Source organism: Cetorhinus maximus, chromosome 21 (genome assembly GCF_964194155.1).
Source record: "Cetorhinus maximus chromosome 21, sCetMax3.hap1.1, whole genome shotgun sequence".
Taxonomy (NCBI): domain Eukaryota; kingdom Metazoa; phylum Chordata; class Chondrichthyes; order Lamniformes; family Cetorhinidae; genus Cetorhinus; species Cetorhinus maximus.
Genome location: NC_135899.1, coordinates 1,193,468 through 1,218,298, shown reverse-complemented (window position 1 = coordinate 1,218,298; position 24,831 = coordinate 1,193,468). Strand labels below are relative to the sequence as shown.

Sequence of the window (24,831 nt, the reverse complement as noted above, 5' to 3'; positions counted from 1 at the left end):
AAAACACCATTACAAGGGTACAATCCGGTTCAACTTTTACAAAATGTATCACCAGGTGCATCAGTACAAACAATATTACAATCATTTACAGCCTTTCATTTTGAGCTGTACAGCCCGAGGGGCTCTAAACAGTTCCCAGTCCCTCGGTGCACTGTGGCAGAAAGGTCTTAGACAGCGACCCTTCCCCATTGCGCCTTTGCGGCAGCTGCCCCAAGCTTTAGTGCGTCCCTCAGCACGTAGTCCTGGACTTTGGATTGTGCCAGTCCGCAACACTCGGTCGGGGACAAATCTTTGTGCTGGAAGACCAACAAGTTTCGGGCAGACCAAAGCGTGTCTTTCACCGAGTTGATGATCCTCCAGCTGCAGTTGATTTTTGTCTCGGTGTGTGTCCCTGGGAACAGCCCGTAGAGCACAGAGTCCTGTGTCACAGAACTGCTCGGGATGAACCTCGACAGCAACCACTGCATCTTTCTCCAGACCTTCTTTGCAAAGGCACAATCCACAAGGAGGTGAACAGCGGTCTCGTCTCCACCACAGCCACCTCGAGGGCAACGTGCAGAGGGGGTGAGACTCCTGGCGTGTAGGAAGGATCTGACGGGGAGGGCCTTTCTCACCACCAGCCAAGCCACGTCTTGGTGCTTGTTGGAAAGTTCTGGCGATGAGGCATTCTGCCAAATGACTTTGACAGTCTGCTCGGGGAACCATCCCACAGGGTCCACCCTCTCCTTTTCCCTCAGGGCCTCTAGGACATTACGTGCTGACCACTGCCTGATGGACTTGTGGTCAAAGGTGTTTTTCTGCATAAATTTTTCCACCAGGGACAGGTGGTACGGCATGGTCCAACTACTTGGAGCGTTCCGCGGCAGCGTGGCCAGACCCATCCTTCGCAACACCGGGGACAGGTAGCACCTCAGCACGTAGTGACACTTGGTGTTTGTGTACTGAGGGTCTACGCACCGCTTGATGCAGCCACACACAAAGGTGGCCATCAGTATGAGGGCGATTTTGGGCACGTTTTTTCCCCCTTTATCTAGAGGCTTGTACATCGCGTCCCTGCGGACACGATCCATTTTCGACCTCCAGATAAAGCGGAAGATGGCTCGAGTGATCGCCATCGCGCAGGAGTCTGGAATGGGCCAGACCTGTGCCACGTACAGCAACAGCGAGAGTGCCTCACACCTGATGACCAGGTTCTTACCCGCAATGGAGAGGGAGCGTCGCTCCCACATGCCCAGTTTCCTTTTCACCATAGACACTCGCTCCTTCCAGTTTCTAACGCATGCCCCGGTCCCTCCGAACCATATCCCCAGCACCTTCAGGCCGTCAGCCCTGACAGTGAAGGGGACAAAGGATCGGTCAGCCCAGTTCCCAAAGAACATGGCCTCGCTCTTCCCACGATTTACCTTGGCTCCCGAGGCCAGTTCGAACTGGTCGCAGATGTGGATCAGTCTGCGCACCGACAGTGGATCCGAGCAGAAGACGGCGACGTCGTCCATGTACAGGGAGGCTTTTACCTGAGTGCCTCCACTGCCTGGGATCGTCACTCCTCTTATGCCCGGATCCTTCCTGATGGACTCGGCAAAGGGTTCTATGCAACACACGAAAAGAACAGGCGAGAGAGGACAGCCCTGCCTGACTCCAGATTTAATCGGAAAGCTATCCGTTTCCCACCCATTGATTGAGACTGCGCTACTGATGTTAGTGTAGAGCAGTTGGATCCAATTTCGAATTCCCTCCCCAAACCCCATTTTGGAGAGCACATCCACCATGTAGGTGTGCGATATTCTGTCAAAGGCCTTCTCCTGATCCAAGCTGATGAGGCAGGTATCCACACCCCTGTCCTGTACATAGGCAATCGTATCCCTGAGCAGCGTGAGGCTGTCAGAGATCTTCCTGCCGGGCGCAGTGCAGGTCTGGTCAGGGTGAATCACCAATTCCAGAGCGGATTTGACCCGATTGGCGATGACCTTGGACAGAACCTTATAGTCCACATTCAACAGTGAAATGGGTCGCCAATTTCTAATTTCCTCCCTTCCCCCCTTGTGCTTGTAGATGAGGGTGATGATGCCTTTCCTCATGGATTCTGACATACTACCAGCCAGGAGCATACTCTCGTACACTTCTAGCAGGTCTGGGCCGATCAAGTCCCACAGAGCCGAATACAACTCCGCCGGCAAGCCGTCGCTTCCGGGAGTTTTACTCTTCTCGAAGGACTCAAGGGCCTTAGTCAGTTCATCAGGAGTTAGCGGTTTGTCCAGGCTCTCCCGCGTACTGTCGTCTAAGACCTCCGTGATAGAGGACAGGAAGGACTGGGAGGCCGTGCTGTCCGTGGGCTTCACGTCATACAATCCGGCATAAAAGGATTTGCTGATCCTCAAAATGTCGGACCGTGATGACTTTACTGAGCCGTCTTCTTCCTTCAGGCTGCTGATCACAGAGCTCTCTCTGTGTACCTTTTGGAAGAAGAAACGTGAGCACGTCTCATCCTGCTCCACGGAGCGGACTCTGGAACGGAAGATGATCTTGGAGGCCTCCGAGGCAAAGTGCGAGGCTTGCTGGCTCTTCACCTCTTGGAGCTCCTCCTTGACATCGACCCCCATCGACTGCAGCCGGAGCAGATTCTGCATGTTTTTCTGGAGTCGGGACATTTCCCTCTGTTCCTTTCTAGCTTTCTCCTGGGAGCTGTAACCTGTTCGTTCTGGTAATTATTGTTTTTTTTTGCATTTCACCAGTTCTCCTCTCCTTTTTGTGAAACCATCTTTCTATCTGTGTGTCCACAGCAATGAGAATTGGCAATTATCAGCAGTTCATAACAATGTGAGTGTAATTTCTGCTTTCTGGATGTAGACAGTCAGTCTCTGTCAACTCAGATTTGTGGTTTGTTTATTTTATTTATTTATTACTGCAACACTTTGTGGAATTCAGCCAGAGATTAATCCATCTCCTTCTCCTCCCCCATCCCAACACACTACCTTTCCTTCCCAGTGGAATCTTTCCTTTTCCACAATACAGCATTCTCCACTCACCCTAGACCAATGTCTTTTCCCCATCCAGGGTAGTGGTTTGACAATGGACCATCACATTGAGTAGCTGCTGCTGTTATTCCTCCGCAGACCTGTTCATCTTTCCATTCACTCGACTGAGTTTCTTAAAATTTAGATTCTCTTCCTTCTCTTGTGGTTCTCTTTTCCTTCCTGAAATAGTTCCCCTAATCACTTCTTGTATTTTTTTAACTCTACTCTTTCCCTTCTCTCCCTCCCTCTGGCTTCTGTATCTTTCCCATTCCCCTTATCGGTCACACTGATTGGTGATGTGGGATATCAGGGCTGATACCTCCGGGGTTGACATTGTGTCTCTTCTCCATGTCACAGCCTCTTGACACCGTTTCCTGGTGTATTTCTAAAGGTCTGGGTCTCACTCTACCAACACTGAGACCCGCAGGGGGCTGAGGGCCACAGGATTCCTTGTATCAGGTCAGGATTGAAGCAGGAGGCCAGGGGGCTGGGAAAGGGAAAATCAAGCAGAATGTGGACCCGGGCCCCACTCACCTCTCACCAGGTTGGACAGTCAGAGTGATCCCAGGAGGGTAAACCCCCAGGTGGGAGCAGATTCCAGTAACCCAACCTTGAGTCATTTAAGTACACCGGAATTCCTGGGAATTCCTCCGAGTGGGATTTTCTTAAAGGAAAGGGTTTGAATAAAACACAGTGAGAAACTGTGTGATTTTAACTTTCTCCCAGCTCCAGCCTCTCTGACTCTGCATCCGAACACACAGAATCCGCGGCTCATCCTGTCTGAGGACCCGACCAGTTTGCTTCTCCCACTGCAATGTAGGAATTGCACAGCCCCCTGTGTCCTGGAATCAGAGGGATTCACATCAGGGAGACATTACTGGGAGCTGGAGGTGGGGGGCAGGAGTGGTTGGGCTCTGGGAGTGACCCGAGAGTCTGCCGAGAGGGGAGACAGAATCGAGCCCAGATCTGAGGCGGGATACTGGATTGTGTGGCTAAATCCTCTTGATCCCTATCTTGTCAGAACCTCCCCAACGAACCCCGCCCGCCGCGGCCCGCCCCGCTCCCCCGCCCCCGCGCCTCCTGGTTGAGAACTCAAGTGAATTTAAGGTAGTTTATTTATTTATAAACAGTTTAGAGAAGATGCACCAGCTAAATAGGAAAACCACGTGACCGTGACAGGCGAGAGCTGTTTACCGATCACTGATCCCAGAGGATGATCAAACGGACGGTACAGAGGGTGTTGATCCCAATAGCTTGTGGCAGAAGCATTCTGCTCTCTCACTGAAGTGTTCGGGAATTCTTCTCCAGTCTTCCTCCATCTTTCCTGGTCCATCTTCAATCTGAAGAAGGTCGCTGCCTGACGAGGACTGCCCCCTGCCCCCAAGCAGTTGTGAATATATTTTATTACCAGGGGCTGGTAGTTTGCCCTCTGTAAAACACTTGTTTGTAACCTCCTAACCAATGAATATAGGACAGGCACCCAAAATGTCAGGGTGGTTACTGACCCAACTCCACCACCTCCCTGTCCATCACTTTAGCTTGAGGTTATCTATTATTTTAACTCTTCCTGAAGGTCATTTATTAATGCTAACCAGACACTTGTATAGATAAGAGGGTACAAGACAGGTCCAATTGACTTAGGAATGTCAACATGAATCCTGAATCAGGAGACCTCGATATTTCTAGGGACTGTTTATGTGTTTTTCAGTGTGAAAAAGAAGTTTCTCTATGAAGGTGACCTTATGCTCTGCTGACCAATTCCATAAGAATTCTATTCTCATTCGGAAAAGTACCATTTCTTACAGTAGGACTAACTTCATGTATATGTCCATATATACACAGATATTGACTTGACAGATGTATTTAATTTCTGTCACTGTCTCAATGAGAATATTGGAGAGACGGTGTTTTTGAACTCACTTTAATGATTGATCTTGCAACTACTAACTTGATACTTTATTCAGCACAGAAGAGCCAGACTGTGAATGAGGCTCTGTGATTATTACATTAGAATGCAGCTTATCAGAACAGGATGCAATATATTGCATAGATTTTATATCATTGAATAATGTAGAGAAAAGTTTATTTTCCTTTTATTTGGCCAACTCAGATATATTAATAAATTTCATGGCCATGATATATGTTGTCATTAATCTGCACTTTGTAAGAGCTTAGGAAATAAAATTTTAAACCCCAAATATTAAAAAAATGTTTATATTTCTCAACAAGGGCCAGCAGTGGGGCTTTATTGAAACTTCCTGAACACCACGGGTGAAATAACATTTGGGGCATTGCAAACTCCTGTGTGCTGTAATGGTTTAACATCCAGAATATTGTAATGTCTATTCTATCTCCAGGGTGTTGACAGGGAGGGGACAGGTTCAGACTGCTCAAACACCCCTGAAATTTCTATGTTGTGTTTAGTGTCTCTGACCACTCCTTCTTTGGAAGGCATGTGAATCTGATCACTTGATAGAAAACAGAAAGAACCATTCAGGACCGATCAGTTCTGTAACTTGATCAGAAGAACCCTATTCATTGGGCTTATGCTTCTAGTTCTTCACTGTGATATTGAACAAAAACTTCCATTTACATAGCACCTTTGATGTAATGAAACATCCCACAGCGTGTCACAGGATCATTATAAAATTAAGTACGATCCTGAGACATGTAAGGAGATATTAAATGAGATGACCAAAAGCTGGTGAAAAAGTTACATTTTCAGGAGTGTCTTAAAGGAGGTAAATGAAGTAGAGAGGTGGGGAGGTGAAGGGAGGGAAGTCCAGAGCTTGGGGCTGAGGCAACTGAAGACATGGCCACCAATAGTGCAATGATTATCATTTTGGGGATATACAAAAGGCCAGAATTAGGTGAGTGCAGATATCTCAGAGGGTTGTGGGACTGGAGATTACAGAGAAAGGGAGAGAGATGAGGCCATGGAGGGATTTGAAAACAAGAACGATAATGTTAGGAAATAGGAGCAGGAGCAGGCCATTCAGCCCCGCGAGCTTGCTCCACCATTCTATATGATCATGGTTGACCGTCTATCTCAATGCTATGATCCTGCTCTCTCCTCATACACCTTAACACCTTTAATGTCTAGAAATCTATTTATTTTGTTCTTAAATATATTCAGCAACTTAGCCTCCACAGCTCTCTCTGGTAGAGAATTCCAGAGGTTCACCATCCTCTGAGTTAAAGGATTTCTCATCACTGCAGTCCTAAGTGGCCTAGCCCATATCCTGAGACTGTGACCCCACGCTCTGGACCCATCAAACAAAGGAAACATCATCCTTTCATCCAGCCTGTCAAGCCCTGTCAGAATTTTATGTCTCAATGAAATCTCCACTCATTCTTCTAAACCCCATTGAATACAGGCCTAGTCAACCCAATCTTTCCTCATATGACAATCCTGCCATCCCACGAATCAGTCTGGTGAACCTTTGCAGCACCGGTCTCCGGCAAGTATGCCCTTTCTTAGGTAAGGGGACCAAAACTGCATGCGGTACTCCAGGTGTGGTCTCACCTGTACAGCTGAAGTAAGAGAACCTTGCTGCTGTACTTAAGTCCTCTCGCAATGAAGGCCAAAATACCATTTGCCTTCTTAACTGCTTGCTGCACCTGCATGCTTGCTTTCAGTGACTGGTGTACAAGGACACCGAGGTCCCTTTGTACATCAACATTTCCCAAACTATCATCATTTAAATGATACTCTGCCGTTCTGTTGTTCCTACTGAAGTGGATAACTTCACACTTATCCACGTTTTACTGATTCTGCCATGTATTTGCCCACTCCCTCAACCTGCCTAAATTGCCTTGAACCTTCTTAACACCCTCCTCACCGCTTGCATTCCCACCAAGTTTCATGTCATCGGCAAACTTGGAACTATTAGCTCCCTCATCCAAATCGTTGATATATATTGGGAATAGCTGGGGACCAAGCATTGATCTCTGTTGTACTCAACTAGTCACACCTGCCACTCCAAGAAAGACCCATTTATTCCTACTCCCTGTTTCCTATCTGCTAATCAATTTTCAGTCTATGCCAATATATTACCCCAATCACGTGGTTTAATGTTGCACACTTACCTCTTATGTGGGACTTTCCCAAAAGGTCTCTGAAAATCCAATACACCACATCCACTGATTCTTCCTTATCTATTCTGCTTGATACATCCTCAAAAATCTCCAGTAGGTTTGACAAATATGACTTCTCTTTCATATATTCATGTTGACTTTGTCTAATCCAATTGATATTTTCCAAGTGTCCTGTTATCACAGCCTTTAAAATCGACCCTATCATTTTCCCTACAACTGATGTTAGGCTAAAATTTTAAAATCAAGATGTTGCTTGACAAGGATCCAATGTAGGTCAGTGAGCACAGAGGTGATGGGTGAATGGGACTTGGTGTGAGTTAAGACATGGGCAGCAGAGTTTTGGATGACCTCAAGTTTATGGAGGGTAGAATGCGGGAGGTCAGTCAGGAATGTGTTGGAATCGTTGAGGTAATGAAGGCATGAATGTGGATTTCAGCAGTAGATGAGGTGAGACAGGGTGGAGTCAGGTGATATTATACAGATGGAAATAGGCAATCTTAGTGATGGGATGAATATGAGGTCAGTAACTCATCTCGAGATCATATGTGACAAAAGGTTTCCAACAAACTGACTTAATCTGAGAATGTCGCCAGAAAAATACAAATGGAAGGAAGTGAGAGTAGTCCCACCAGCTGGAAGACAGTGGAGAGGCGTCGGAGGAGGATGGTGTGGTCAACCATGTCAAAGGCTGCAGACAGGTCCAGAAGGACAAGGAGGGAAAGTTTGTCTTTGTCACAGTCACACAGGATGTCATTTTGACTTTGATAAGAGCTGTTTCTGAACTGTGGCAGAGGCAGAAACCTGATAGAAAGTTTCAAACATGGAGCTGCAGGGAATATGGGAATGGTTAGGAATGGATTTGGGAGGTGACAACATGTTCAAGAACTTTGGAAATAAAAGGGAGATGGGAAGTACTTTGCAAGGACTGTAAGGTCAAGTGTTGGTGTTTTTGAGGAGAGGGCTGATGATGACAGGTTTAAAGAAGACAGAGACAAGACCTGAAGAATAGAGAACAGTGAAGAAGATATGAACAGACTAGTAAACAGGGCTTTGGAAGCTGTAGTCTGACAAGAATAGATTTTTCAGTTTTATTTGCTTTCTTTCTATTGTTAGATTAATGAAAATAATCAGTTAATAAGACAGCTGTAAAACCACAGTGACCCTGGTTTGGATGTAAATTCATTATGAACATGCACTATCAATGAACACATTCTGTGGGTGAAATTGGATTTGGGCAGTAATGGGAAATTCAGTTGGATCAGGGACTTGGAAGGATGCACGGGAACAACAGCAGTTTGTGGTGAAAATCCTGGTGGACCCTCTCACCAGTGGGATCTCACATGCAGCACACGACATTGTTGGAGAACTGTGCTCGATTATCCTCCCACTCATCACTTAATAAAAACATAATGGGCAATGAGAGTGCAATGTTTCAATAAACTGCCTACACCATGTGAGTCTCCGCCAGTTACACACAGACTCATCAATTCTACCCTGGATCTTCACACTGCTGGTGGAATCCATCATATCCAGCACAGATGCACCTGATCAAGGATAAAAAAAATACATGGGAAATCTACGCAACACAAATGGAAAGAAGCCAGGTTAACATTCCGGGTATCAGCCCTGGATCTGAACTGGGAGCTACCGAGAACAGCGAACAACAGCAATTCCCTGAGAAGGGCAGTAAATTTAGTCGGGGAATCATTGAACTGAATGTTGAACACAGCGCATTGCTCCTTTAAAGTGGGGGATATTTTTGGTGAATGTTTTTCAGATTGACAGCGGGATCTCGGTTATCTATGAGAAAATGAGTTGGAGTCAAACTGGGTTTGAATAAAATGAGTAAATGGAACAGAGCGTGTTTTTAAACTGATTTCTCTCAGTCTCCGGGTTAGTGCCCCAGCAGGATAAGCCTGTTGTTATCTGGGTGAACAAGGATATCCATTTGTCATTTAATTTGGAAACATGGTTTTGTGGGCACACACTGGACACGTGGTTATATCAACAATATCAAACAAAAGCTAAACAACTGAGTATGAGAGTAAGTATGGGAAACTCTATTTTTGACCCATTTCCATTTCTGTTGGGGGTCCCAGTCTCACAGCAGATGGTCGAGGTCCCAGCGTTGTTTATTTCGAGAGAGAGAGAGGAAGAGGAGGTGATCGGTGGGAAATCTCATGTGTGATAAGACGAATGGGCGGTCGGAAGAAGGTTTCCGGGAGCAGGATGGAGCCCAGAGGAATGGACAGGAGGGTCGGGAATGTCCTCTGGACGAAAAACGGTAGTAATCTGCTTCTCTATTCCTCTCTCCGTCTCTATATCGGAAAAAGCTTGTGTCATGTCTGGACGGTTTACTGTGTGAATGGTGAGCTGTTTCTGAAAGATGCACAAGGTTAGTTGATGATATTCTGCCAAACTAATGTGCAGATTGCAGGAATATTATTTTCAGGAAGGGATTAGGTGGGATTTGGAATTCTCCTCACACCTCTGAGAATTGGCTAATTTCTGTCCAGGCTAATAGCAGAAACACAATTTCTGGTTATAAGGCGATAAGAATCCGATGAGTAGGATTAGTTTTGGTTGCTGTAGTACAGCCAGTTCACATAATGGACTCCTCGATTGTTCTAAACTTTCACATGGGCCTGTGGAGTGGGAGTAGAGTCAATAGGATCCACAGCACCAACCTTCTAGTAACTTAATACATTACTGGGAAAGGCTGGTGTGATGAATGGAGGAATTCACACTGGGTAGTCATGGTGTCGTGCACTGATGCTGCATCTATGGTACATTGTGGAGATCCTGTCTGATCACTGATCTAGAATTTCTTGATGCTGACACTGGATCCGCTTTCACATTGTGAATTCAATTACACGGCGCAGTGAAAATGTGTTGCACATTGAAGTGAAGGACACTGGGTCTCATGGATACCTCATATCACCTTAACCCCTACCTCTCCCCGTCACCGGGGGAGGAAGATACAATCTAAGGGAGAATTGTGATAGTCTGTAGAGTTTGATTTAAAAAACTTGAGGTTGAATTTCCATGGGTAGATTCTCTAGACTGTCCACTGTATTTACTGGGAACCTGCAGCGACCCCGGAGAAATGGTGTAAACGACACCGGCAGGATTTCCACTGCTCTTCCGCCGAAGTTACAGCCAAATCTGGGCACCGCACTTTGGGAAGGCTGACAAGGCCAAAGGGATGTTGCAAGGGCAGATTTACCAGAATGGGACCAGGGATGAGGGACTTCAGTTAAATGGTGTGACCACCAAAGTGACGATTGAGAGAATCATCGTGGATTTAAAGGGAGAGGTCAGGAGGAGCTGGACAATATGTTTCAGTTTGTGTTTCCCATAAAGTAAAACATACCTTGGTCATCCATGCCTGGTGCTGCTTTGAGACAGAAGTATATGAAGGAGAGCAGCATCTGCCAGTCACTCACAGGACAAAATCCCCACTTCCTCCCATCCTCTCTCCATCCTCCCCAACTACCATCGGTCCTTCGCTCTCATCGCCTGGGTTCAATTATTTCCTGTTTATTCTTCATTCTGCTCTGGGTTTTGTCTTTAGGTCTCAGAGTGGGCGGGACCTGGAGCAGCAAATAACAATAATTCCTTGAGACAAAAACAAAAATTGCTGGAAAAACTCAACAGTTCTGGCAGCATGTGTGGACAGAAAGACAGAGTTAACGTTTCGAGTCCAGACTCGAGTCATCTGGGCTCGAGAAACGTTAACTCTGACTTCCTCTCCACAGATGTTGTCAGACCTGCTGAGTTTTGACAGCGAGTTTTGTTTTTGCTTCAGATTTCCAGCATCCGCAGTGTTTTGCTTTTATCTTAATAATTCCTGTGTATTGCAGTGAAAGTCCTGAGGGAATTACCGAACTGAATGTGATCAGCAGCAGCGCAGGAACATTGAAACTGAAAGTGGTTTGAATCAGGAAGTGCTGAGTGTGAACATGGCTTCCAGACAGCCGGAGGAGAGTTGGACTGAGGAGGCAATTTGTCCCATTTGTCTTGATTTCTTCACCGATCCGGTTTTACTGGAGTGTGGACACAACTTCTGCCGCTCCTGTATCACCCAGTGTTGGGAAAAGGAGATAAATTCCTGCCCGGAATGTAGAGAGGAGTTTCCGGAAAGAAACCTCAGAATAAATCGGGCCTTAGCGAATTTGTCTGAAAAAGCTCGAAAATTAAAGGTGAATCCGAAAGAGAAGGAAAGTAAATTTCACTGTGAGGAACATGAGGAAGAACTGAAGCTGTTTTGTGAAACTGACAAGAAATTGATCTGTGTGATTTGTAGAGATTCGCGGGAACACAGAGAGCACCGCTTCCTGCCGATTAAAGAAGCTGTTGGAATCTACAAGGTAAAAGGGAACAGATTTGATGACCTGGTTATTTGATTACATTTTCATGGTCTCACACTTTTATTTTCTGATTTTCTCTCCCAATCCCAGGATCGGGTGAAATCTTCCTTCGATTCTCTCACACAGAAGAAATCGGCGGTTCTAGAAATGGAGCAGCAGCAGAAACAGAAAATTTCCCAAATTAGAGTAAAGTCTCCTTGTGCTCAGCTTCCAAATTTAATTCATTATTTTGTTGTTTGTATTACATAAAAATATTATTTTTAACGTTTCCTCTTCTAGGAACAGTCGAACAGTCTGCAGACCCACATCACATCCGAGTTCACTAAAATGCACCAGATTGTCACTGAGAAGGAGCAGCGTTTAATCCGAGATCTCAGGGAAGAAGAGGGAAAAATTCTGAAAACAATGGAGGGAAACCTTCGTGAAATTCAGGAGAATTTAAATTCTATTCAGGAGAAACTCTCACAGTTGGAAAAACTGTTGGAACAAAAGGACGGAGTGATATTTCTGAAGGTGAGGGATTATATTTCAGTTTAGTTCAGTGAAAGTGCACAGTCACAGCATGATCCACACGAGCCTCCTCCCATCCTACTTCATTCCCCCTGTCAATATATCCTTCTGCTCCTTTCCCCCTCATGTGCTTATCGAGCTTCCGCTTAAATATATCTGCAATGTTTGCCTCAGTGGGTGGAATTTAATGTGCTCCCACTGAGGCGAGTTTGGTGATGGGAGGGATAGGAGGGGGGTGGATGATGGGTGGGTACCCTGCCCCCGTTCAGCCTCTGACCTCCTTAAGTCCATACCAGGAAGGCTGGTGAACTGCCTTCCCACTGCCTGTTGAGCCCCTGAAGTGGACAATTAGTGTTCACTTAAAGGTCTGGTCTCACTGCCGCTGGTATTCACCCAGCAGCAGGCAGGGAACTCACCATGAGGGAAGCTCAATAAATAAATCCTGTCCGGGTTGCTGCTGTGTTTCTCAGCGGGGTCCCACGTTCAAAAGCACTCAGTGCCTGACTGAGGGTCCCAACATCGTGAGGTGGGTAGGGGTCACTGAGAGCTATCCCACTGCACATGCAGCCAAGCTCCCCCACTCCGCTCTTGCCGGCGACTCCGAACCCGTGACCCCATTCCATCCATCACTCGCCTGTGGATCAGGTCCCTCCCCAGTGGTGTTTCTGAGCAATGAAGAGGTGCCTGCCTCTGATTGGCCGGCTGCTCTCAGTAGGCGGGACGTTTATCCCGATGTTTCTTCATCCCAGGGAAGGCCCACCGCTGCCCAATGAAGAGCCTGATTGCCATTTAATGTGACAGGTCTTCCCAAAAGCAGGTGGCGTGGGGGCCTTGCCAGCTCAGCAGCTGGTGGACGAGACCATCAATACCCACGTTAAATTCCACCCGATGGCTCGGTGAGACAGTGAGTTCCGCATTCACATCACTTTCCTGGTAAAGAAGTTTCTCCTGAACTCCTCATTGGATTTATTTGTAACTATATCATATTTAAATCCCCTATTTTTGGACTCCCATCTCATGGAAACATCTTCACTGAATCGATCGAATCGACCCCTTTCATAATTTTAAAGATCTCTATCAGGTCTTCTCTTTTCTAGAGTAAAGTGGATCAATCTTTGCTGTTACTTGAACCCTATCAGTTCTTGTAAACTTTTTTATACTTTCTCCTGTGCTCCGATATTCTTTGTATAGCATCTTCCTTTTCCATGTCTGCAGCAATGGGAATTGACAATTCTCAGCAGCTTGTAACAATGTGAGTGTCATTCCTGCTTTCTGGATATGGACAGTCAATCTCGGTCAACTCAGATTTGTGTTTTGTTTATTTCAGGAGGAAGCATCTCAGAAGAGGAGGTAGGACATGAACTTTAGCGAAACTCAGTGCAAGTTGGTAAAATTACTCAGGCAAGTGTTTATGGTCAATTTGTAATCAACTGTTTAATACCGACAGGATTTGCAATGAATATAAAGAGCTGTCACTGGCAGATGATGTCCTGTCTATTGAAAAATTCAACGGACCTTTCCCGTGTCCAATGTGGGGAGAAATGCTGAATGCCATTAACCCTGGTAAAACTCAGATAATTTCCTTTATCCTGATTTATATCCTATAAATTGAATCATTATGTATACAAATATCATAGATAGTGGGTGGTATTTAATGGAGGCGAGGGGGGTCTCAGCCGCTGGGTGGAATGTCAGGGAGAGCCTGGTGCTGCCTCTTTTAGGGAAGGCCAGTCACATCAAAAGCCACTCAGACATTTGACAGGACAGCAGCGGGCCTTCCCCCAGATCAAGGAGCATGGGGGTGGAATCACACTCACTGAGTGCTGACGGCCAGTCAGAGGGGCGATGGCTGCTGCCAATACGACACCAGCCTGAGGCCTAGGATCAAGGATGGACCCCGGCAGACAGGTCAGTGATGGCTGGAGGGGCTTCGTGGGAGAGGGAGTTTGGTAGCAATGGCAGGGCTTTCAGTCCCCCTCGCATCTTCGGAGAAAAGAGCAGTGTTAACATTTCAGATCAATGATTCAGAGCTGAATAAAATTAGGAATGTAAAGAAAGCCAAAAGGGGCGGTTTGGGGCTTAACAATGTCAAAAGGCAAGTTTTGTGACAGGGTGGAGGACAGCAGAGATTAAATGATGAAAAGTTTCAGAGTACAAAAGCCAAAGGGAGTGGTAGTGGATAAAGTAAAGGATCAAAATCTGTGGCTGGATGATGTGTGGATGGCTGGATAGCAGCGGTCTGAATGAAAAGTAATGGAATAAAGAAAGAAATGTAAAAAACACACCGGAGAAAATGAACCTAAAACAAAATGTAAGCAGAGGATCTAATCTAAAATTGTTGAATTCAGTGTTGAGGTGAGAAGGCTGCAGAGTGCTGAGTCGAATGATAAGCTGCTGTTCCTCAAGCTTCTCTTGAGATAAATTACAACACTGCAGGAGGCCGCGGATGGAAAGGTCAGAGTGGGAGCAAAATGTCAAGCGGCAGGAAGCTCGGGGTCATGTTTGTGGACAGTATTCAGTCAAGAAGCAGACATAAATCAATTTCACTTGGAAGGAGTGTCTGGAGCCTTGGATGATGAGAATAGAGGAGGTGAAATGGCAGGTGTTGCATCTCCTGTGAAGTGTGAAGTAGATCGGACATGGTGGAGGATCATGTCAACCATGGTGGTGAGAGTCCTTGGCTGAGTAAAAAGGAAGACAAATCGGGACTCCTAGCACTCAAGGTCCAAACAGATGTGATGGAGATGGAGTAAGTGGGAGACTGGAGTAGAGTCGTACAGCAAACAGGGTTTGAGGGAGTGTAATCAAGTTAGCTGTGGGAGTCAATGAGCTTGTCGTGAATATTAGTGGATATCTTATTCCCAGAAATGGAGACAGAGAAGTCAAGGGAGAGAAGGGAAGAGTTAGAGATGGACCAGGAATGTAAAATGAGGCTGGAAATTACATATATACTAACATACGAATTAGGAGCAGGAGTAGGACATTTGGCCCATTGAACCTGCTTTACCATTCAATAAGATAATGGCTGATCTGATTTCGGTCCTTATGGCCTCAATTCTACATTCCTGTCTACCCCCTTTGAATCCCTTGTTAGTCAAGAATCTATCTACCTCTGCCTTAAAAATATTCAATGACCCTGACTCCACTGCTCTCTTGAGATGAGATGTCTGTCGTAAATGGGAGACCCCTTATTTTTAAACTGCATGCCTCAGTTCTAGTCTCGTATGTTACCCTCGACACCATGTAGTCTCATCTTGTCAAATGCCTTCTGGAAATATAAGTACAACAGCAGCAGCTGTGGGAGATGTTAGTGTCGTGGTCCATTTCGTGAGACAATAATCCTCAAGTCCATTCTAATGCTGTGGGGACATGGGTTCAAATCCCACCGTGCCCGCTGGTGGAATTTAAGTTCAATAAACAAATTGGGAACATAAAGCTAGTCTCAGAAATGTTTTAGTTCATTCATTCATGGGGATGTGGGTGTCGCTGGCTAGGCCAGCATGTATTGCCTATCCTTAATTGCCCATGAGAAGGTGGTGGTGAGCTGCCTTCTTGAACCACTGAGGTCAATGTGGCGTAGGTACACGTACAAAGCTGTTAGGAAGGAAGTTCCAGGATTTTGATCCAGTGACAGTGAAGGAACGATGATATATTTCCAAGTCAGGATGGTGAATGGCTTGGAGGGGAACATCCAGGCGGTGGTGTTCCCATGTATCTGCTGCCCTTGTCCTTCTAAATGGTAGCGGCCGTGGGTTTGGAAGGTACTGCCTAAGGTGCTGTCAAAGGTTACTAAGAATATATTTGTTGCAATTCATGGATATCATTTTGTTGATGAGCTGTAAACATGGTGATGTCGGTTTGCTGTGTCCAGGTGTTTTTTTTTGCTTTTGGAGGGAGTGGGCTGTCTAAATGGAGTACCGCTATCTTGAATGCGGCTTTGAAAATTATTGTTCTGGAAATTCGCCCTCCGCACAAATCTGGCCATGATCCCTGATCAGAATAATGAGCCTGGTACATGTTTGAGGAGGCCCTTCAAATTGAGCTCACTTTTATAGATGAACCGGCTCTGATAGGCAGGTTTAAAACCTCCAAATATTAAAAATATTTAATTTGCTAAGGAAGTGATGAATGTAAACCAGTGAAACTAATCAATGTTTTAGTTCATTTTTATGATATTTTCAGTGATTTCAAACCAGATTAATCACAGATACAGAATGAGTCTTAATAAAAATATTTATATTTTGTGACCATAAAAAGTTGTCACGCAGAAGGAGGAGATCATTCGGCCCATTGTTTCTGTGATGTCTCTTTGTTAGAACTATCCAATTATCCACTTCCCTCCTCTTTCCCTTAGAACCATAGAAAAGTTTCAGTGCAAAAAGAGGCCATTCAGCCCATCCTATCTGTGCCAACCAAAAAAGAGAAAAAAAACTAGCCGCTCATTATCATCCCACCTTCCAGCATCTGGTCCGTAACCTTGCAGGTTACAGCACTTCAGATGCAGATCCAGATACATTTTAAATGAGTTGAGCATTTCAGTCTCAACCACCAACTTAGGCAGTGAATTCCAGATGCTCATCACCCTCTGGGTGAAAAAGATTTTCCTCATGTCCCTTCTAATCTTTCTGCTAATCACCTTAAATCTATGCCCCCTGGTAATTGATCCCTCAGCTCTAGTCTTTCAAGTCTTTCCTGTCTACACTATCTAGGCCCCTCATAATTTTGTACACCTCAAATTAGGTCACCCCTTATCCTCCTCCATTCTAAGGAAAGCAATCCTAACCTATCCAATCTCTCATCGTAGCTGCAGTTTTCAAGCCCTGGCAACAATCTTGTAAATCTCCTCTGCACTCTCTCCAGAGTAATTATGTTCTTCCTGTAACGTGGTGACCATAACTGTGCACAAAATTTCAGCTGTGGCCTAACCAGCGTTTTATACAGTTCCATCATCCCCATAGTCCTATAAACCTTTCCCTGCAAGTATTTAATCCAATTCTTTTTGCAATGTTCCTGTTGAATCTGTTTCCACTATATTTTCAAACAGTGCATTCCAGGTCACAACTCGCTGCGTAAAAGTAAAATATTTCCTCATATCGCCTCTGCTTCTTCTGTCAATCACCTTAAATCAGGTCCTCTGGTTACCAAACCTTCTCCTCCCAGAAACATTTTCTCCTCAATTACTCTATCAAAAGCATTCATGATTTTGAGCACTTCTATCAAATCTCCACTTAACCTTCTCTGGAAAAGGAGAACAACCTCAGTTTCTCCATCTGTCCATATAACTGAAGGCCCTTATTATTGGAACATTCTCGTCACTCTCCTCTGCACCCTCTCCAATGCCTTGACATCCTTCCTAAAGAGTGATGTCCAGAACGGAACACAGTGCTTCAGCTGAGGCCTAACCAGTGGCTCATTAAATTTTAAAACAATCTGCTTGTTTTTCACTCTATTCCTCGAATAGTAAAGCCAAGTTTTTATTAACAGTCATCTCAACGTTCCCCGGTACCTTTAATGATTTGAGTATATACACCCAGGTCTCTTAGTTCCTGCACCTCCTTTAAAATTGTACCACTTTGTTCATATTGTCTGATCTCATTTTTCCGACCAAAATGTATCACCTAACATGTCCCTGTTTTAAATTTCATTTGCCCTGTGTCCGCCCATTTCACTGTCTATCCCTGTCTTCCTGAAGCCTGTTACTATCCTTTTCATTGTTTCCTACAGTTGTGAGTTTTCAATCATCTTCAAACTTTTAAATTGGACCCTGAATACCTCAAGTTCAGTTTATTAGCATATATAGCAAAAAGATCAATGATCCTAATACCGACTCCTGGAGAACACAACACTCCGATCTGGAAAACAACTGTTCACCGCTATTTTCTGCTTTCCGTCTCTTAGTCAAATTTACATCCATTCCTTTTAATTCCATGAGTTTTAATATTGCTGACAAGTCTCATGTGGGACATTGTGAAATGCCTTCTGTAAGTCGCTAAACACATCGATCGCACTCCCCTCATCAAACCTCTTCACTACTTCATCAAGAACACAATCAAGACGTTTGCCTTTATGAAATCCATACTGACTTTATTATTTATTTGTGTGTTTATGTATTTTATTTTTAATCGCATACTTTTACAAAGGCCAAATCATTCTCTCTCAGATATTTGTCTCTACAAGTTTCCCCGCATCCGATGATGGATTGACTGGCCTGTTATTGTCGGGTTTACCCCTCCTCCCTTTTTTAAAACAATGCGTAACATTTGCAATCCTGCAGTCCTCTGGTACCTCCTGTGGATCCAAGGAGGATTGGAAGATTGTGGGCAGAGGATCCACAATTTCCACCTTTTCTTCCATCAGTAACCTGGGATGCATCCGATCCAGAAGAAATTCCTCCTCATCACCATTTTAAATGGGAGACCCCTTATTTTTAAACCCTGCGAGCTGGTTCTAGATTTCCCAAATGGGGGAAACATCCTCTCAGCATCGACTCTTTCAAATTCCCTTAGAATGTGATACTTTCCAAAAACTTCAACTCAGACTTTTCTAAACTCCGAAGGCGTTGACCCAACCTGCTCAAGGTTTCCTCATAAGACAACCCCTTCATCCCAGGAATCAGCTTAGTAAACACTTCTGAACTGCTTCCAATATAAATATATTCTTTATTAAGTAATGAGACCAAAACTTTACACAGTACTTCAGTTGCAGTGTCACCAATGTCCTGTAGAATTGTAGCAAGATTTCCATATTTTTATACTCCAATCCCCTTTACTAAAGACCAACATTCCATTTGCCTTCTTAATTTCTTGCTGTACTCGCATGCTAACTTTTTCTGATTCATGTACAAGGACACTCAGATCCCTCTGTGCTGCAACATTCTGCAGTGCCTCTCCATGTAAATAATATTTTACTTTTCTATTCTTCCCGTCAAAGAGGGTGACCTCATATTTTCCACATTGTACTCCATCTGCCATATTTTTACACTCAATCTCTCCATATGTCAATTTGCATACTTTGTATCCTCCTCACAACTTGTTTTCCTACTTATCCTTGTAGCATCAGCAAATTTGGCGACAATGCAGTCAGTTACTTCATACAAGTCATTAAAGTAGATCATAAATATTTGAGGCCCTAACACTGATCCCTGTGATTCTCCATTAGTTACAGTTTGCCAACCTGAAAGTGACCCATTCATCCCAGCTCTCTGTTTCGTGTTAGTGAGCTAATCCTCTATCCATTCTAATATATCATGAGCAATACCATGTGCTCTAATTTTGTGCACCTTGTCAAATATTTTTTGGAAATCCAAATGTACCATTTCTACTGGTTTCCTTTGTTACACCTGCAAAGTACTCCAGTAGATTTGTTTAACACATTTTCCTTTTCACAAACCCATGTTGACTCTGCCTGATTGTGTGATCATTTTCTAAATGTCCTGCATCTACCTCCTTAATAATGGATTCTGCCATTTTCCCAATGAGAGACGTTGGACTAACTGACCTACAGTCTCTTGCTTTCTGTCACCCTCCTTCTTTGAATGGTGATGTGACATTTGTAGTTTTCCAATCCACTGGGACCTTTCCACAACCAGGGAAATTTTGGAAGATGACAGTCAATGCATCCACTATCTCTGCAGCTACTTCCTTTAAAATGCTAGGGTGCAGGCCTTAGGTCCAGGGGAACTGTCAACTTTTCAGTCCCAATAGTTTTCCTAGTACCTTGTCTCTAGTGATTGTGATTGTTTTAAGTTCCTAGCTCCCTCCCCCGCACCGCCCACCCTGGGTTTTCTGCTATTCTTGGGATGCTTTTTTGTCTTCTACTCTGAAGACTGATACAAAATACATGTTCAAAGTCTATGCTATTTCCTTCTTTCCCAGTCTCACCCTCTAAGGGAACAACTCTCACTTTAGCTACTCTCTCCCTTTTTATATCATTGTAGAAGCTTTCACTGTTTGTTTTCATATTCCTTGCTAGTTTTCTCTCACACTCTAATTTGTCCCTTTTTATTACCATTGTTGTCATCTTTTTCTGGTTTCTAAAAAAATCCCAATATTCTGGGCTACCACTAATCTTTGCAGCATTGTACATCTTTTCTTTCAATTTGATATCATCTGAACTTCCATTGTTATCCAGGAACAGTGTATCCTTTCCATGTACTCTTTCTTTCTCAATAGAATAATAGCTTCTTGAGAGTTATGAAATATATCCTTAAATATCTGCCACTGTTTCTCTACTGTCTAACGTTTTAACCTATTTTCCCGTTCCACCTTAGCTAACTCTGTCGTCATAATCTTGTAATTGTCTTTAATTGTCTTCTCACCTTGAATGTGAAATTCTATCATGTTACGATCACTCTTACCAAATTGATCCTTTAATATCAGGTCATTAATTAACCCTGTATAAATACTTATTACCACGTCTAAAATAGCCTGTGCCCTAGTTGGGTCCAGAACATATTGTTCAAGGAAACATTTTCAAATACAGCAGAAACTCATGCCCCAGTCTACCATTGCCAGTTTGATTTGTTCAATATATTTGAAGATGAAAATTTCCCACGTTTATTGCCGTCTCTTTCTTACAGGTCTCCATTATTTATTGACTGATACTCTATCTTATAGTGTAGCTACTTTCAGGAGGCCAAGAAGCATTCCACCAGTGACTTCTTTCCTTTACTATTTCTAATCTCCACCCAAACTAATGCTACATTTGGATTCTCTAAACGAAAGTCATTTCTCACGACTGCACTGATCTCATCCTTTATTATCAGAGCTACCCACCTCCATTCCTTACTTCCTGTTCTTCCAAAATGTCATACATCCTTGCATATTTAGGTCCCAGCCGGAGTCACTTTGCAGCCATGTCTCTGTAATGGAGATCATATCACACTCATTTATTCCTATTTATGTTATCAATTGATCCATCTCCTTATGAAAGCTGTGTGCATTCTGATAAAGATCATTTTGTAAATTTTACGATTTTCCCTACTCTGACCTTATTTGCTGTTGCACTGTTATGTTTTCAGATGACACCAAAATAGGTGGGAAAGTAAGTTGCAATGAAGAAATACGAAATTTACAAATGGACATGGACAGGTTAGGTGAATGTGCAAAAATTTGGCAGATGCAGTTTAACGTGAATAAGTGTGAGGTTATCCATTTTTGTCAGAAGAATAAAAATGCGATTTATTATTTATATGAAGAGAAACTTCAGAATGCTTCAGTGCAGAGGGATCTGGAGGTCCTCGTGCATGAATTGCTGAAAGCTAGTATGCAGGAACAGCAGGTAATAGGGAAGGCAAGTGAAATTTTGGCATTTATTGCTAAAGGAATTGAGTATAAAAATAGGGAAGTGTTGTTTCAACTGTACAAGGCATTGGTGAGACCACACCTGGAGTGCTGTGCACAGTTTTGGTCCCCTTACTTGCGGAAGGATGTAGTTGTACTGGAGGCAGTTCAGAGGAGGTTCCAGAGATGTGGGGCTTGTCTTATGAGGAGAGATTGAGCAATTTAGGCCTATACTCGCTAGAGTTTAGAACTTTGAGAGGAGATCTAGTTGAGGTGTATAAGATGCTAAAGGGGATAGACAAAGTAGACATGGAGCGGATGTTTCCCCTTGTGGGGCATTCTAGAATAAGAGGTCATAGATTTAGGCTAAGGGGTGGTAGATTTAAATCAGAGATGAGGAGGAATTACTTTTCTCAAAGGGTCGTGAATCTGTGGAAGTCACTGTCTCAGATTGCAGTGGATGCCGGGACGCTGATTAAATTTAAGGAGGAGATGGTAATTAATTCAAAGCTTATGGGGGGAGGGCGGGAAATTGGAGTTGAGGCCGAAAGGAGATCAGCCATGATCCTAATGAATGGCAGGGCAGGCTTGAGGGGCTGAATTACCCACTCCTCCTAGTTCTTATGTTCGTACACTCTGTCCCTTCCTGTCACAATCTTGTTAGCATTACTCGGCACTATTGCCTTGTCCTTCCTTTTAAACTTTTGTGAACACTGCCACTGACACTATTTAGTTTAAAGCTCTCAGTCTCCTTCTTCTTCAGTTCTCTGCCCAAAGGCATGTCTGACCCACAGCACCGCAATCTCCACCACGCGTAGGGTAAGGAGACAGGTCCCAAATCCATCCCACCGGAACGACGATTGATCACCGTGCTGTTCACACCAACCTGACCACATCGTTCATCCAGCCAAGGAGGCTGAGTCACTATGGCAACATACACTTCTCCATTCATGTTATAGCCTGGAACTATAAATAGTGATGGTCAAGGCTCCAATTTTAATTCTATCACCTAGAATATTTCCCACTTTTACCACCTGCCATTCGCAGGATTTACAAGTTGATCCTCAACCTTTTCAGCTGTGTTACGAACACACATTCCTTGGCATCAAGTCCTGGAATGCGGCTTGAACCTGGAGCTTCTGGCTCAGAGGCAGGGGCACTGCCCGCTGTGTCTCAAGATCTCCAAAGCTCTCACTGCAGCACTATTTGTACAATTCACCAGGAGCCTGGTCCCAGTGCAGTTCAGGTGAAGGCTGTCCCAATGGTACAGCTTCCTCTGTCCCCAGTACTGGTGTCAGTGTCCCATCCATCAAAACACTTTCCCATCTGTTCTGTAAAATATCTCCATGCCTGTGGGGAATTTGCTGGAGTAATTTGTGGGTAATTTTCATACCATAATCACACACACAGGCAACCATTCTTATACACACATAAAAATAGTCCCATACTCACAGTCACACGCCTGTCACACACATACATGAGCGCACACCGATCTGCAGAAATATTTGTCGACGCACAGACACACTCATACCCCCAATCCGACAGAGTGAGTTTCCTCATTCTGCTCAGCAGCGTGGTGGGTGTTTGAATCCCAGATATTGTAAATCCCTTTTGTGATGCATTAAACTGGGAACAGGATTTATTTTAACATTGAGGCTCCAGTCCCAGCTTTTGCTCATTTTCTTATTTCTATCCCCACACAATCCCACAGAGCTGAGGAGGGTGGGTGTAATGTTTGATATTTCCAGAAGCTGTGACCTCCCTCTGTGGAAGTCCCAGTGTTTTCTGCTGTTGTCAGATTCTCATTTCCTCCCCTCAGGGCGGCTCTTTTTCATGTTGAGCAACAGGAAAACAAATCAAAAATGGTCAAATCGATGAAAGTCTCTCCCCCGATCCCCAGCGAGTCTCTCCCCCGATACCCAGTGAGTCTCTCCCCCGATCCCCAGTGAGTCTCTCCCCCGATCCCCAGTGAGTCTCTCCCCCCGATCCCCAGCGAGTCTCTCCCCTGATCCCCAGCGAGTCTCTACCCCGATCCCCAGTGAGTCTCTCCCCCCGATCCCCAGCGAGTCTCTCCCCTGATCCCCAGCGAGTCTCTACCCCGATCCCCAGTGAGTCTCTCCCCGGATCCCCAGTGAGTCTCTCCCCCGATCCCCAGTGAGTGTCTCCCCCGATCCCCAGTGAGTCTCTCCCCCGACCCCCAGTGAGTCTCTCCCCCGATCCCCAGTGAGTGTCTCCCCCGATCCCCAGTGAGTCTCTCCCCCGATCCCCAGTGAGTCTCTCCCCCGATCCCCAGTGAGTGTCTCCCCCGATCCCCAGTGAGTCTCTCCCCCGATCCCCAGTGAGTCTCTCCCCCGATCCCCAGTGAGTCTCTCCCCCGATCCCCAGTGAGTCACTCCCCCGATCCCCAGTGAGTCACTCCCCCCGATCCCCAGTGAGTCTCTCTCCCGATCCCCAGTGAGTCTCTCCCCCGATCCCCAGTGAGTGTCTCCCCCGATCCCCAGTGAGTCTCTCTCCCGATCCCCAGTGAGTCTCTCCCCCGATCCCCAGTGAGTCTCTCTCCCGATCCCCAGTGAGTCTCTCCCCCGATCCCCAGTGAGTCTCTCCCCCGATCCCCAGTGAGTCTCTCCCCCGATCCCCAGTGAGTCTCTAATTCTCTGCTTTTCTCTCCCAGTCTCTGTGACCCTGGATGTGGAAACAGCGAATCCCGGGCTCGAGGTGTCTGAGGATCTGAAGAGTTTGAGACGGACCGGGACCCGGACCCGGAGGAGTCTCCCTGACACCGGGAAGAGGTTTACAGTCTGGTCCTGTGCCCTGGGATCAGAGGGATTCACATCGGGGAGACATTACTGGGAGGTGGAGGTGAAGGGGAATCGGGACTGGAAACTGGGAGTAGCCGCAGAGTCTGTGGAGAGGGACTGGGTCAGTCTGAGCCCGGAGACTGGATTCTGGACCATTGAGCGCGATGGGGATCAGTTTAATATAAACTCCTCTCCTGGATCCCGTCTCCCTGTCGGTCAGATCCCCGGGAAGGTGGGAGTTTATCTCAGTTTTGAGTCTGGGACAGTTTCATTTTACAGCGCGGACACCAAGTCCCATCTCCACAGCTTCACTGGGAATAAATTCACTGAGAAACTTTATCCTTTCTTCTGGACTCGGGATGGAAACCAGTTCCTGAGAATCTGCTCCGGTTCTGATCCGGATCTGGAAAAGGGGCGGGGCCTCAGGGGTGGACACCGTCTTTGACGTCACAATGACTTGACCCCGTGATTAGGGTCAGGCGCAGAGGTCAGGGGTTGGAGGTTAGAAACCACCATTGACAACAGGTTGTGACTTAACATGTCATTTAATCTCCAAATTGTAAAATCCCAATCAGACTGTAAATAAAACCAATACAAATATAAACGTCATAGGATTAAAATAAAATGTAAATTAAACATATTGTGTGTCTCCTTCCTTCATTTACACCCTGCTTCAGTCAGTCAAACCACCCAGTCCCACCCTCCATCTCTTCACCTGTTTCCCAGTCTGTAGCTGGGGTTTTTTCTGTGTTTCCATTTC

At 45.2% G+C, this 24,831-nt stretch overlaps 1 protein-coding gene across 1 annotated transcript; it reads left to right on the top strand.

Annotated features, from left to right (window-relative positions):
- The first annotated feature begins 11,047 nt into the window (after positions 1-11,047).
- Positions 11,048-24,687, top strand: LOC144695548 (zinc-binding protein A33-like). Its single transcript, XM_078566419.1, has 6 exons — positions 11,048-11,482; positions 11,573-11,668; positions 11,762-11,995; positions 13,320-13,342; positions 13,440-13,555; positions 23,945-24,687. Exons 1-6 carry the CDS (start codon positions 11,075-11,077, stop codon positions 24,514-24,516), a joined length of 1,449 nt encoding a protein of 482 aa, XP_078422545.1. The 5' UTR covers positions 11,048-11,074; the 3' UTR covers positions 24,517-24,687.
- Positions 24,688-24,831: the final 144 nt, after the last annotated feature.

Bases quoted from the DNA above. Each gene is read 5' to 3' on its own strand.
- LOC144695548 (XM_078566419.1), top strand. From the start codon at position 11,075: ATGGCTTCCAGACAGCCGGAGGAGAGTTGGACTGAGGAGGCAATTTGT. The intron at 11,996-13,319 runs GTGAGGGATTAT...TGTTTATTTCAG, and splicing joins ACGGAGTGATATTTCTGAAG to GAGGAAGCATCTCAGAAGAG. The intron at 13,556-23,944 runs GTAAAACTCAGA...TTTCTCTCCCAG, and splicing joins GCTGAATGCCATTAACCCTG to TCTCTGTGACCCTGGATGTG.